Raw genomic sequence first — 15,596 nt, forward strand, 5'->3', positions numbered from 1 at the left:
AAAAAGAAAGATTTTATTTACCAACCACAAATTTTTAAATGGTGGTGTAGGAGGTGAAGTTTTTTTCACTGTAAGGTAGGAGGACTTACCTTGCGTCCATTTTCATTGTCTGGGAGATAACAATGACGGGGAAATCCTCTTGCAGTGAAAGGCTTCCGTGGATTTGGATGCTCAGGACCCTTCAGAGAGACAAGAGAGAAGATATTTTATGAAGTACGATAATGATGGCGTGCAGGCCAAGTGTAAATGCAAGCAAGATGCACTGAAAATGGACTACAATCTAACTTTCTTGAATATAACCTTACATATATATATATAAAATCATATGATTTAGTCATACCTGTATCCCGGGCGGTATGTTGTAGATGATGCGAATGGTTTTGCAGTCTGGGTGTCCTGGAAGTGAGTGCGGGATGACATGGTACTCCATCTTACCGGGCGGCTGGTTGCCTGTCTTTACTCCATATATTGTCTTGCATGTGGGACACTGAAGGCTGCCATCTTTGTTGCCATTGTTGTACATGGCCACTAGGCACTGCATGTGATAAAGATGCCCACATTGTGCCAGTTGTCCAACCGATTCTGCACGTGAAACACTCGCTACACCTGGACCTTTATACCCCGAGGGTCCCAGCAGAGCCTCCATACAGATAGTGCAATCCTGAAAGGAAATACACAATGCTGATAAAGCACGTCATTAGCCAACACGTAGATATAAAAGGTTAAGAAATGGATTTTATTGGTAACATCAATGTTTTTTTTTACTCCTTTAGCCAAGAAGATGCTATATTTTCTATCCAGCCAATCATATTATGTGTCGTCTTTTTAGTTGGAGTGTTTGGTTTATAAATGTCTCTTGAATTTCAATGGTTTCATGATTTTGGCAACCAAGAAAATCACCACACAAAAGACATTGTAATCAGAACAAAAAACATTTTATTCTGGTAGCATATAAACCCATCTCCAATGTAGTCTGGGTCAAGTTTATTGAGATTTGCTATACAGTATTTACTATATCGCTTTACGTGAGTATGTATGTTTGAAGAAAATGTGGGATAAAATATGTATATCCAACTTTATATATAGAGCTGTGCAGTAATATATTTTTGTGAAAATATAAAACAACCATGCAGCTGAGAATTGCAATATAGTATATATATATTGCTTTATCCGAATATGCAGATAAAGTAGGATGTACTACATATTCAACTTTATAGCTTTTTAACTTTATGTGTGTGTGTGTGTAGAATAACAATCTGAGAAAAATATTTAAAGTAAAATTCATTCAAATTGATTCCTGTCTCTTCATGTCTTCCAGAGGATCCGTAAAGCCACAGATCTACAGTGATATTTACCCTGTATGAACCCTTTGCTGCCAGCTCAGAAATCTACTAGATCTGAAGCCAAGAGTTACAGAAGATGTTTTGATCACATAGGGATTAAGGAAATAAAATAATAAGGATGTCTTACTTCTTCTGGTGGATTCCTGACCTTCTGTAAGTACCTCTTTACCACTTCCTCAGGTGTTTTACCTGGAAAACAAATCACTTATGCTTAGTATGCGGTATGAGATTTTACATTTCAATTGTCGTGTGTATTAATCTACTTTATGACAATCGACAGGAACATCTGGTAGTGATTGGTGGCCATTGCGTTTCAGTGGTTGCCTTAAGTCTAAATCTGTCATACCAAGCAAAACTTCTTTTTGCCAACAGAACAGCCTGAATGTTTTGTGGCATAGGTTAAGGAAAACTTAAAAATGTTAAGGAACTCTTTCTTAGGGATTTTGTTCCTTGCTTCCTCAATAGCAACCTTCAGAAACAAACTTATGCAGCAGTGTATGGAATTCCAAAGCTGACTAAATTATAAATAAATATACAAAGAAATGTAAAAAAAGCAAAAATACATAAATAAATATACAAAGAAATGCAAAAATACAATAAGCGCAAGCTCTTATCAGCTCCATCCAGCGCATTTACATTAATTGTGATTAATATTGGATAATTTCACTTGCTTCCATATCAAAGTATCTGTTATCATTACTGTTGAAGATGCAGTTTCTGTTCCTGTGTGCCAGGACATTTTAGAAATCCCGACCAGGCATAGTTTTACAGCCATGTTCGGAATAAAGAGTATGTATGGTAACCCTACATGCATACAGTTAAGGTGATATTAAATGACAAACTGTGATATAAGATTTTGGATATATTGCCCATCTATAAGCCCATTCGTTCCCTGTGGGACTTTTTGCAAGGGCTTGCGTTTCGTTTGGTCGAACCACAAGGTGTCACTGTGGCCTCAAAGCTTCAGCACTGCCACTCTGAGCTCGATTGCTATGTCTGAGGTAAAACATGCCCCCTCATTAGCATAAAGACAAATAAATGTAGAAATAAATACATGTGGAAATAAATAAATGTTGACATAATTACATTTCTTTGTATATTTATTTATTTATATATTTTTGCTTTTTTACATTTCTTTGTATATTTATTTATTTATAATTATGTCGGCTTTGGAATTCCATAGCAGTGCAATGTTTTTTATCTGTGAATATGTCTAGAAGTACATGGATTCTCACCTTTGCGGGCTTGTTTCTTGGTGGTCTTGCGGCAACAGTGCCCGACGCCAGGAATTGGTCTGATGTCACTCTTGCTGACAGGTGGAGGATGCAGAACCAGTTTTGGTGGACGGGTCAAACATACAGGTAGTCCTGCTGCACTCATCAGAATACCAGTAATACCTGCAATGCATCAAAATGCACATAGTACATTCACACTTATGTAATTTTCAGTTTATACTTTTTATTGTTATCAATTACAGATGGTGTATTAGGAAAATGTCTTCCTACCAGCTAATGCCGGATGGACAGGGCTGGAGCCATTAAGATTCTTCACTGGTACTGTTGGTACCCTAGGAGGGAAAAAAAAGCTCTATAAAGCAGAGGTGGGTAGTAACGAATTACATTTACTTCGTTACATTTACTTGAGTACATTTTTTGGGTAACTTTTTAAAGATGGGTACTTTTACTCTTACTCAAGTAAATTTCTTGTGAAAAAACTGTACTTTTACTTAGTTACATTCGGTGGCGTTCCTCCGTTACTGTCAAATGGTAATAATTATATTATATATTTTAAAATAAGTTAATATGACTTTCGCAAGTCTCGCGATACGTTGGAGGCTGCTTCGCGAGAGGTTGCTACGCATCACCCGCTTATAATTAGCGCGCGTTTCGTCGGAAGATGATGGCCGAAGCAGAGGAAGATGTGTGTGAGCTACGGGAGGCAGATCACCCGTGGCCTCAAGTTCAGTCTATGATTTCACTCCAAGATGTCAAAAAGAATAGTTTCATAATGCGATGCATGTTGTGTGCACCAAAACGAACTGACATCTCTCAGCATACAAGAATTCCACCCTGAAAAGAACATGTAGCGGTAAGTGTCACAATGATGCCTATATTTGAACACTATTAACGGTCATTTGGTAACTATGGGAAATTTTCCCTTATTATAATACTATTTCACACACTGTCCGAGTGTTTTCCTCATATGCGCTCTTGTGCAAGCAATGACAAATCGTTTGAATCCTCCAAACAACACGTCCACGAACAAACGTTCACATCTTCACATTTACATATAATTTTCTTCACAAAATGAAACAAATTGAATAGCCTAATGTGCTAATGTGACGTCTTGCATTTATACACAAATCCAGACAGACACCTGTCTGAAGTGTAGAAAATACATACAAATAAAAACGGTATTGTATTTTATTCCTAAAGAATAGCCTATATACTTATAAAAATATAAGAACAAAGTATGTTTTAAGAAGAGCTCTAGTTAGCCCAGCACACCAATAATTTACACTGTTTAACCATTAATCACACACACACACACACACACACACACACACACACACACACACACACACACACACACACACACACACACACACACACACACACACACACACACACACACACACATATATATATATATATATATATATATATATATATATATTTATATATATATATATATATATATAAGGTTCATTAGCTTACATTAGTTAACATGAACTAATAATGAACTGCACTTATAGAGCACTTATTTATCTTTATGTTAATTTAAACATTTACTAATGCATTATTCAAATATTGTTAACATTAGTCAATGCACTGTGAACTAACATGAATAAACCATGAACAGCTGGATTTTTATGAACTAACGTTGACAAAGATTAACTAATGCTGAACAGAGGTGTTGTTCATGGTTAGTTCATGTTAACTAATACATTAACTAATGTTAACTAATACAACCTTATTGTAAAGTGTTACAGAGAGGTGTGTGAAAGCTCTCCAAGTAGCCTGAAATTCAGGGTTTTCGCTTCTTATCAATCAGATCGAAAGTAACTAGTAACTAACTACTTGAGTAGTTTTCTCATTGAATACTTTTTTACTCTTACTCAAGTAAATATTACGATTGTTACTTTTACTTTTACTTGAGTAAATATTTCCATAAGTACTTGTACTTTTACTTGAGTACAGATTTTGGCTACTCTACCCACCTCTGCTATAAAGCCAGTGGGCACACTGATTGCTGCCTTACAAAATGTTCACAACAACAACGATCCAATCAATTCCCAATGGACAAAATGAAGTGCCGCCCTACACTTTTTCATTCGAGAAGCCGGATATACATCATTGCTTTTATGAAACAAATTGTTGTCTCTTAAAGTCAGCATGAAACAGAATTTGTGGACACGCTGAACCTACAAACTTCAAAACTGCAGAATTTTCCCCTCTTGAAATTGAAGATTTTATTCAGTGTAGCAGTGTACAATATCAAGGATGCAAATGGGTGAGGGGTAAAAAAGGTGAGAACATTGCGTGGATAGAGAAAAAATTATCCGAGGTCAGGACACTGTTGTTTAATATATATTAGCAGTTCAGCACTGAAAGCTGTTACCAGATTTATAGTGCAAGGCCTATATCCTTTGTCAACTGTTGAGTCTCCATGGTTTAGGTAAGCGTTTAGGCAGAATTACCTTTGTAATGCTGAATTACCATTTATTATTTACAAGTTCACTGAATAACTGAATTACTATTAAATTAATATACAACTAATTCATAAATATAACTAATAAATATAATTTATAACTTGGTTTTATTCAGAGAGAGAAAATGTAATAAGACAATTTCAGAGGTGTTCAATTGAACATTTTTTTGTTGCAAGAATGGCTTAATTAATACTGTAATGTATGTACAGTACAGGACTTTTTTTGACATTGCCAACCTGTAAATACATTTTAGAGCAAGTAATAAACACAAAAAGGATTGTTTGAGTTGCGTATATGTGCCTTTTTCCTTTACCACTATTTGTTTAATCATTTTAATGGAACCGGAATCTGAACCGGAATCGTTAGGCGGAACCGGAACCAGAGCCGGAAAATTTCTCACGATTCCCAACCCTATATATATATATATATATATATATATATATATATATATATATATATATATATATATATATATATATATATATATATATATATATATATATATATATATATATATATATATATATATATATATATATATATATATATATATATATTAGTGCTGTCAAACGATTAAAATATTTAATCGCGATTAATCGCATTAATGTCATAGTTAACTCACAATTAATCACAATTAATCGCACATTTTTATTTATTCTAAATGTCCCTTGATTTCTTTTTGTCCCATTATTTTTTCTTATTTTAATGCTCTTATCAACATAGAAAAGTGGATCGGCTTGCTTTGTTCAAATGTTTGTTTTATTGAAAACAACATTGGCATACTTTAGTGTTCGATTTCACACCAACATTCTCACTTGGAGCAAATAATCTCACACAATGTAACACTGCCCATCAATAAAAGGGTGAAACAAATACTTTGTTGCACAAACAGCCCCTTCAACAGCCCTTTCTAAGGGATCAAAACAGGGTGATACAAAATAAAATTACAAAGTGCACATGCAAGGTAAACTAGGACTCCGCCTATAGTGCAGTTAAACCAGGGGTCGCCAACTAGTGAACTCCGGTCCGAATCCGGACCGCGAGATGCGTCCATCCGGACCGCGAAGCCTTTTGACATAATGAAACAGTTAACGTTGCAATGCTCAGTTACTACGTTCAGACCCAGACGCGCGGTCAAGCATGCAGTGAAGAAGAGACTGATGGTGCGCTCACACCGGACGCGAATGACGCGACATGCACACCGCTTAATCCGCGCCGCAGAATGTCTATTTGCGTCTTTGCATTGACTTAAATCACTCGCGCAAAACGCTTCATTCGCGTCTGGTGTGTAGGCTACGCACCATCAGAGCAGAAAGCAGCGCTCAAGACAAGCACTTTTAGTTGAAGACCCCTGAGTTAAACCATGGCTTAATACGTTTCTCATTTCGGCGTCTCACGCTTGCCATCCACGTCTACTCTTTTAATGGCCCAAACGAGTGCGGGCAGCCGCAGGCGCAGCGTGCCTGATGTTTTGTTTCCGGTCTAGCTACATCCGGAGTGGTGTTGTAGTTTTTCTAACGTTACTAGTTGTTGCAACAGCATGTGAAAAAACTACAAAGTTTGTTAGACCAAAAAGAACGTTAATCTCGCGATAAAAAAATTGACGCCGTTAAAATAGGTTTGCGTTAACGCCGTTAATAACGCGTTTAACTGACAGCACTAATATATATATATATATATATATATATATATATATATATATATATATATATATATATATTTACTTTTCATGCTCATTTCTAGACATATATTTTTTTTTTTCAAAATATCAATAGACATATCGCATTGTTTCCCATTCATTGGTTTATTTGTGGTGGCCCGCCACAATATCAACATTGACCATCACAAATAGATTCCCCAAAAATATATTTAAAGGTCCCGTTTTTCGTGTTTTTTTGAAGCTTTGATTGTGTTTACAGTGTGCAATATAACATGTGTTCATGTTTCGCGTGTAAAAAAACACAGTATTTTTCACACAATTTACTTATCTGTAAACTGCTGTTTTCACTGTCCTCAAAACGGCTTGAAAGATTTCCCTGTTCTATGAAGTCCCTCCTTCAGAAACACGTAACGAGTTCTGATTGTGACAGCGGTTCCCGTGTTGTGATTCGACAGCAGCTTAGCGCACGCACAGCACACGTTACCGGAAAGGTCACGCCTCTCACCATAACGGGGATGCATGCGCTCAATGATCTCTAAGTACAGCGTCTCTGGGAAAGCCAAACAAAGGTGACTTGACTCCGGGATGAAAATAACAGCGTCTCGACGACATGGCGACAAACAAACTATACAAACGCAACCGAACGCAACACTTCCTCTTATCCACGCGGGAGCAACAAGACCACGCCCCCTTTTTCGCGTACTCTTGTGGGCGGAGGTTAGTCGACAAACTGCTCTACTGACGTAATTAAAGCAGGATGTACAGAGATGTAGTCCCAACCGGCCGTTCGCTGTAGGCTTTGAAAGGGAACTTCTGTTAAATAAAATATCTCGCTTGGCATTGAACTTTGAGCTTTATAATTTTACAGGTATTATATATGCTCTAACAGCAACATTACACACTAACTAAAGTTTGAAAAATGGGATCACGAAGAACAGGACCTTTAAACTTCTCATAATAACATAAACCCCCGGTTTCACAGACAATGCTTAAGCTAGTCCTAGACTAAAATGCATGTTTGAGCTGTTTTAACTGAAAGAATCTTGCACTGACAAATCTTAAAATATGTCAGTGGCATTGTTTTGTCTCAAGATGCACACCAGTAATGTTTTTTTCTTGGACATGTTTATAAAAGTTACTTAAATGTCCTAATTGAACTAAGGACTAATCCTGGCTTAGTCTAAGCCCTGTCTGTGAAACCGGGCCAAAAGGTGTTAAATGTCGTGTTTTGCGCCATAGACCCTTTTCACAGACTGTGATGACGCGTTTTAACCAAGGGGGTAGCCCAGCCCCCGGAGAGTGTACCACCCATAGGCGCGGCCATTGCTAACCAAGCCATCACCTGTTGTTAGCATCCCATTGACTCCCATTCATTTTGGCCTCACTTTAACAGTGAATATCTTTACATCTGAGGCGTTTAAAGACTCTATTCGTACATTGTTTATTTCTAAACAAACACAACAATGTATAAAAGGCTCCATTACCTTGTATCTTACACTATCGCCACGTTGAAGCTGTTTTTGTAAAATATAGGCTAACGATTGCGTCATAACCACGCGACTATGTCGCGCTGTTGAGCAAATTACCATAAAGACCCGAGGAGAAGCTCGTAGGCAATCTTTTACTGTCTATGAGGCAATCGGGGGAACGTGGAGGCATAAACACAGATAGAGATGTTGCAGATCCTGCTTCATTCATCAAAAGTTGCTCCTGCTCACCCTCTCTGTCTCTGCAAGATTAGGTGATTCAGATTTCACTTTGCACAACTACTAGAAGACTTGCCACTGTCGGACAGGCTGATAACGTCACATCTACGCCGTCAAGCTCAGTCTGAGGCTGCGCAGTACACTCAGCCATCAGGAAGTGAGTGCTTCTACATGACTTCAATTTTCCCCGTTGAAGCCTATGGGGTCGCTGTGTCTATTTCTTTTACTGTCTATGGTTTTAACGGTCATAAATATAGTAAATCATTTTTTTTTAAAGTATGTAAATTTATAACACTAATACTATGTATTTTATTCCTTTTTCATCAAATTACAAAAAACAAGTTACCGCGGCTGTGATGGTTTGGAGTTTTTCTTTTGATATCTGAGCAAATGGGGACACAAAAAATATATTGAATGTATACTCTCATTCACCGCTATAAAAAAAAAAAAAAGTTAACCCAACTATGATAACTTCCGCTCTGAGAAACCCGGAAATGTGAAAAGGGTCTATTGCTGTCAAACAAACTAAAATCGAAAGCTGCATAAGGCGTATCAGTCCTTATCAAAATTGCAAAAGATGCGCGCTTCACTCATGTGATCAGCTCTCAGTTCACAGTGAATGAATGCAGTGAACAGTTTAGCGTGCTTTTGGGAACGTAGTAGGCATTATTTTTACAACTGCATAGTTGCCGATTACTGCATCTTACTAGAATTGTAATGAGACGTGTTTTCCGCCAAAATAAAAGCTTGAATGCAGTGTCCGTCAAAATAAAAGCTCACTTGTTTTTCTCTTTCAAGTATAGAAATTATTACAAAACGAATGATTAAAGTTTCATTTATTTTTTTCAGTGCATTTGTTTTACAATATATGGCTATTATTGTCAGAGGATTTATATTATAACTATTATTATTATTATTAAGTAGTGTAATGTAGACTGAGACACTATATCACAACTATAAGAGGGTTGAGTCCCCTTTAAAGTTCAGACTTTTTTCTTTGTTCAAGTTGCGCAATGAATATGGGTTGGAGCTCTTCATTTTGAACTCCCAAAGTGCAGATTGATGAATTTAACATTAAAGTCCACCCACCACAGTTTCATCAAAATCCTGTGGGAAACACTGATATCGTTATCATGAACTCTTTCGTGACAATCTCATATAGTGACAGGCCTAATTCAGTGTTTACTTCCTCTGAACTTTCTTCTCGAAGATGATTATTAAATGTGTAAAACTAAGACAGACGTTCTACCAATTTCTACATTATCAAGTATTTTCTTGCAACCTATTACATTTCAAAAGTTTAACGTGTAGTACTTGTTCAACAACTTGCATGCACACAACAAACTATTGTTCTTCTTCCAACATCAACAGTTATATGACACCTAACTGAAAGAGCATTTTGACACTTTCAGCTAAGTATCAAATTACCATTTTACTCTTATAGACGCATATATTTGGTCAAATCAATGTGAAAAATGGGAAACAAAATACCAGAAGGCAAAAAAAACCCAGAAAGCAACTCTAATATACAGCCCTTTTACTTCCCTCTTCACAAACTCAACTCAATTCTTGTCTGTAGTGTTTTCCCACGCTTGTTATCTCCTTTGACTGTATATTGGCCGCTAGCCTTTTTGAAGGAAAAAAAAAAGTAGTGTCTGTACGCAATTTATTGAAAATGTGAATGAATTAAGCAAAGTGTGTTTGTTCCTGTCAGCTGTTGCTGGGTCTGTCTGTATGCATGTATTGATCTTCCGATCTGATTATAAGTCTTGAGCTGCGTTCTCATTACCAGCGACAAAGTATCTCAATGCCATCATTTTAAATAATTTTAAGTAAATGTGACTTCTGCCTAGGAAGTTTGTTGAGGCCCCCTGGTAGAAAACCACTGTTCTAGATTCTTCCTGTTTGTCTGTGCATAAAAATGCAAAATGTGTGATTTAGAATTATATTTGAATAGCTTGATTTGAAGTGTAACAGGTACATAGCTGACCTAAATAGCAATGCCTCCGTTTCCAGTTACATATCCTCATTTTCATGCTCCCTTCTTTCCGAAACTCAAATAACAATAATGTTCTGATGCCAGCAAAGGATACAGTTGACATAGAAAAAAATGAGCTGTGGTGTGACATTTAGGGACAGCTGAATCTGTAAATCACCAACACCACAATAATAATACAAATGAAAAAAACACTAAATACTGCCACATTTTTTTCTCTTGAATAGAAGTTCTGTTTGAGTCATACTTTATTTGCAACATATGTTTTTCACACGAAAGTGAAAACTGAACCAAATATGCTGAAGTGGTTATGCGGTAAAAGAATGAATTGTTGAGTGTCTGCTTAAAATGATGACATGACTGGTTACTAATGTATTTTAGCCAATCATCAAGACTGCAGCAGTAAATTTTGTTTATATGCCTGTTTTGTTTTCCATTGAAAAACAGAAGTGTCAGACATGGGAGGGAAAATGGCTGTTTGGGTAAGGCCAATGGGGAAGCTTTTGACCTCCACTGACCCTTGATCTTGTCTCTACAACAGACTTGTCTCTTTGTTTTCTCTCACACACATGCTCAACAACTGCTGCTCTAAGACTCCAGATGGCTTTACGTCTGAAGCAGAACATTCCTTTACAAAGAGCACCAGACTCACAATGTTCCCCTGCATTAGAAAGCACACATGTACATTATGTCACAACACCGGTGTAAGATGATAGCTTTTGTATTTGCTTTATAAACTAGCCTAGGTACAATGTGTATTCTCAAAGGCGCTTCAATCCACCCTAGCTACATCCCAAACCCCTATCACCAAAAGTCACGTCTAATGCTTCAGGAAACACTGGGACACCATTGTTACTACATTCAATGTCAAAACCTTTTGCTCGTTACCCCAACTCCTTCCTAACATAGACATACACACACACTCTACTGTGTCAAACGCTTTAGTGAGACAGCATTGTGTTGCTAATGCAGACCAGCCCATGTCATGTCAACAAAGGTTGCTGCAGAAACCCAGCGTGAACACAAAATCACCACTGAGAGCTGCAGGAAAAGCCACAGAAACAGCTATAGACATAAAGGGGGTGGGGATGGAACGAATAAGACCATTCTGTCCACAGATGGTCATCAAACAGAGCAGACATGGATGATTTAGCAGTGTGAGAAACGTGAGAAACACACTCCTACACACAGGAGGGGGGGAAATATGAACACACTCATACATGAGTGAGGCTGACACCTATATTATATACATATATGACAGCTTTCTAGTTGTCAGTGGAACATGTCAATAACATCAATAAAGTGTTCAAATTGTTATTTATGAACAGTTTATTTATTGTTTTATAATATAATATAATATAATAATAATACTTTGTTTGGGGTAGTTTTTGAAAGAACACAGTAAATACAGAAATACTGTGAAATATTAATTTAATTTAAAATAACTGTTTGAATATACTTTAAAAATGATGTATTCTTGAGATCAAAGCTGAATTTTCAGCATCATTACTCCAGTCTTCAGTGTCACATGATTCTTCAGAAATCATTTTAATATTATATGTAACATTTCTTCTTATTATCCATGCTTGAAACCGTTTTAGTGCTTAACACTTTTGTGGAAACCATCTATTTAAAATGTTTCCTTGCTTAATAAAAGTAGTAATTTCTTCCAAAAAAAATTGTTTGTTCACACAAAGCACACACGCTTCTAGAGATGGTGTTCTAAAAACGGGCTGTCATAGCTTTCAGACGCTCTCAATGCAATAGCCGCGCGCACTCATGGCTTAGCTCCGCCCACACGATACGCCTGCAGCTGCTCGGTTTTATTCGGAAAGACTTGGTACAGCGCATCTGTCTTTTATAAATATGATCAAACTAAAGACTTTTCGGCGATATGAAGGATGCAATACTACTCTATAGGTACTCAAGATTGACATGAAATTGACAGAAACAGTGTGTGATACCCCCCCCCTTTAAATGCCTTTTCTTACCCAGAGGCAATCAGCGCCCGTGACTGTGCCATGGCAATTCTCTGCAAAGCAGGCCGACTAAGTCCTGCCAGACTGGCACGAGGTGGTAGAGGGGCAGCACAGGCAGCAGAGCGCTGAGAGGCCAACGTTGTTGAAGATGACGTCAAAACTGTGGATGGTGTGGGACTGTTTGATGTGTTAACAAGTATGGCAGTTGGCACAAACGTAGCTGAAAATGATGAGCTTGGGGCAGATGGAGGCTGCTGATTCTGTGATGGCAGAGTTGGAGGTGGGGGTAAAAATGATGGCGTTGGGCGGCTAGAGGAGATTGAGAGATTGGCAGTGCCTGATGTGAGAAGGGACAAGGACTGATCAAAAACAGCAGAATTCTTGGCTTCTTCAGAGGGCGTGCATTTTAAAGATGTTCCACGTGGTAGAGTATGAGAATACGATTTTAAAACAGAGGAGGATGGAAGTGTCCCAAAATTGGATTTAGGGCTTTTTGGCTTTGTTGCACGTCCTAGTGTCTGTGATGCAGTGCCATTTGCTTTTACACTCAACACCAGCATGCACTGCTGGCAGGCACAGGGCTGTCCAAAAGGAGCAAGAGATGATACCGAAAGTGCCCCGCTTGGGTAAACCGCACTTCCTTTTCTACTCATGGTAGAACCAGAAACACCTACCCCAAGAAGTGCCCCGGTTGACCCTCCTCTAGCCATGCCTCCAGTCCCTGAGGCAGTCCCCCAAGCCTGTGAAGTTTTAGGCAGTGGCCCAGTAACTAGAGGGTAAACCATGTCTGAGCGTCTCTGGATGCGCCTCTGCCTCTGCGTTTGCCTGTTAATCTGGGTCATTGTCTGGAAGTCCACAAAGTAGCAAAAGCCCAACGATGTCAGGTCCAGCCATGGTTGCTGTCGGTCCCATGCCGCTTGCAAGGCAATGCTCACCTCCATGTCATAGGTTGTCCAGGAACCTGCATCATTTTCCCACTCCCATATCCAACCTTGGCCTGGTGCTGAGGTGGGGTTATAGAAACTTCGTCGCACTGGTCGTAACGTACCTGAGGAGGTAAATGGAAGGGTTATAAATCAATCTTAATAAAAGGGATATAATACACCAGTTAATTAAGTGTTTTCTTACAAGAGAGGCAGCCAGTCACCCATCTAAAGGCACCAATATACTTATGGCAAACTTGTTTTGTTCATCGGGTAAAAAGAAGTTTGAAATACCCGAGCAGTGGTTAACAGATTAACGAAAATCCCAACATCACCTGCTGTGAGCGACATTTAGATGAATATGTAAATATATACTACACGTTTTTTCTCTCTCAATAACAAAATACACAAGAAAACAGTTAAGTAAGCATCTGATCATAGCGATATGTTTTTTGCAGCTCTGTAATTTGGCACTCCAGGCAAGTCGTCACATCACGTTTATTTATATATAGAAATTTATACAACAGATTGCTTTAAAGCAAGCAGCTTTACAGTATTAAACATGAAAAAAAATCTATATTTTTCTGTTAGAATAACAGCTTCAATTTCTACTATAAAGCAGCTCTCCGGGGTTCATGTTTTTTACTTGCGGTCATCTGACCTCGATGGACTGAACAGAAGAAATTTCAAATAAGGCAGAGCCTTTAGGAGCACACCTACTTATTGCATATTCACCATGGAAGGTGTTTACCAGTCGGAGCAAACTTTTCAAACTCCCAACTAGGGATAGAACGGTATGAAAATCATATCACGATTAAAGTGACCAGAATTATCACGATTATCAATATTGTCGCGGTTTTGAGTTCTAAAAGAACAGAAGTTCAAAAAGAACAGATGCACACATTGAAAACATGTCAACGAGTTTTAAATTTGAAAATCAACAAACAAGAAATAAAACAAGCAGCTCTATGCACTTTTTTAAGCAAGATTGTATTATGTGGGATGTATAATGACCGTCGTCAATAGCAACGCATTATAACAGCACACATCCACGTATCACAACGGACGCGCGCTCTTGTTTAAATGCAACTCGAGTCTCTGTTTTTGATTGTATTGAAAATGAAATCAGAGGACTTTACTATTAATACTACTATAATTATTACTATAACTTCTTGTGATCATCTTGTCTGGACGATTGTTTTGTACACTGTACAAAATTGATTTATAAACCGGTCAGATTTAAAACATTAATCTCATTTCAACATGTCCCCGTAAATATTTATGTGGTAAAGAAAATCTGTGTAATAATAAGTGTACAATGAATATACATTATTATTCCTTAAATGTCACCCTAGTCTTGTCTGAACTTGTTCGGTCGTCTTTGGCTCAAGCTTCACGTTATTTCCCAGACATAGTTTTGGTATTGAGGTCAAAATCCCCTTGCCTTGCGTTCGCAGATTTGAAGTGAATTACTATTATAGCAAATTTCTTCTTGCATGTTCTGCAGACAGGGTGACCATCTTCGATTAAGTTTCCCTCAGGACTTTTGTAAAAGCCAAAATATGACCACACCTCAGATTTGGTCCTTTTAGAGGGCAGAAAAATCTCCTGGCGCTCTCACTGCCTTTTCCCATTTCTTCTCATTAAAAAAACAACGTTGTGCGCTGCGCCTGCACCAGACAGGATTTAGTGCAAGTTGTTGAAATCGTGATAATCAAACGCACTTTTAATGATAACGAAATTTTAAACGACATTACTAACAATCAATACATTTTATCGTGGTTTATCGTAAAACCGGTAATCGTTCCATCCCTACTCCCAACATGAACGTTTTGGCCTGATTTTGTTCAAAATTACATCACACCAGTTTGTCGTTTGATTTTGCTTGAAGTACACTGCAGTTCAAAAGTTTTTGATCGGTAAGATTTTTAATGTTTTTAGAGGAATGCTCACCTTATGCTCACCAAGGCTGCATTTATTTAATTACAAATTTAAAAAAAAACAAAAAAACATTTATGATTATTATCAATGTTGAAAGCAGTTGTGTAAAACATTTTTTCAGGATTTTTTGATGAATAGAAAGTTCAAAAGATTTTGTAGCATTATAAATGTCTTTACTGTCACTTTTGATCAATTTAATGCATCCTTGCTGAATAAATGAATTACATTCTTTAAGTTCTTTCCAAAAAAAACAACAACAAAAAATACTTACTGACCAAAAACTTTTGAACGGTAGTACAGTGTTGCAAAAGCTTTCTATTTCAGATAAATTCTGTT

At 37.6% G+C, this 15,596-nt stretch overlaps 1 protein-coding gene across 1 annotated transcript in view; it reads right to left on the minus strand.

The window, feature by feature from the left end:
* The window catches only part of dtx4b (deltex 4, E3 ubiquitin ligase b), a 35,463-nt gene that overhangs the window by 5,149 nt on the left and 14,718 nt on the right, over positions 1-15,596 (minus strand). Inside the window, exons 3-8 of the mRNA XM_079811602.1 lie at positions 12,409-13,444; positions 2,849-2,910; positions 2,579-2,740; positions 1,471-1,532; positions 341-661; positions 90-179 (exon numbers count right to left, since the gene is read on the minus strand). Coding sequence (XP_079667728.1) covers positions 90-179; positions 341-661; positions 1,471-1,532; positions 2,579-2,740; positions 2,849-2,910; positions 12,409-13,444 — 1,733 coding nt within the window. The remainder of the gene's footprint in view (positions 1-89; positions 180-340; positions 662-1,470; positions 1,533-2,578; positions 2,741-2,848; positions 2,911-12,408; positions 13,445-15,596) is intronic.

The sequence above is a fragment of the Gobio gobio genome (genome assembly GCF_949357685.1).
Source record: "Gobio gobio genome assembly, chromosome: 3".
In the NCBI taxonomy this organism is placed as follows: domain Eukaryota; kingdom Metazoa; phylum Chordata; class Actinopteri; order Cypriniformes; family Gobionidae; genus Gobio; species Gobio gobio.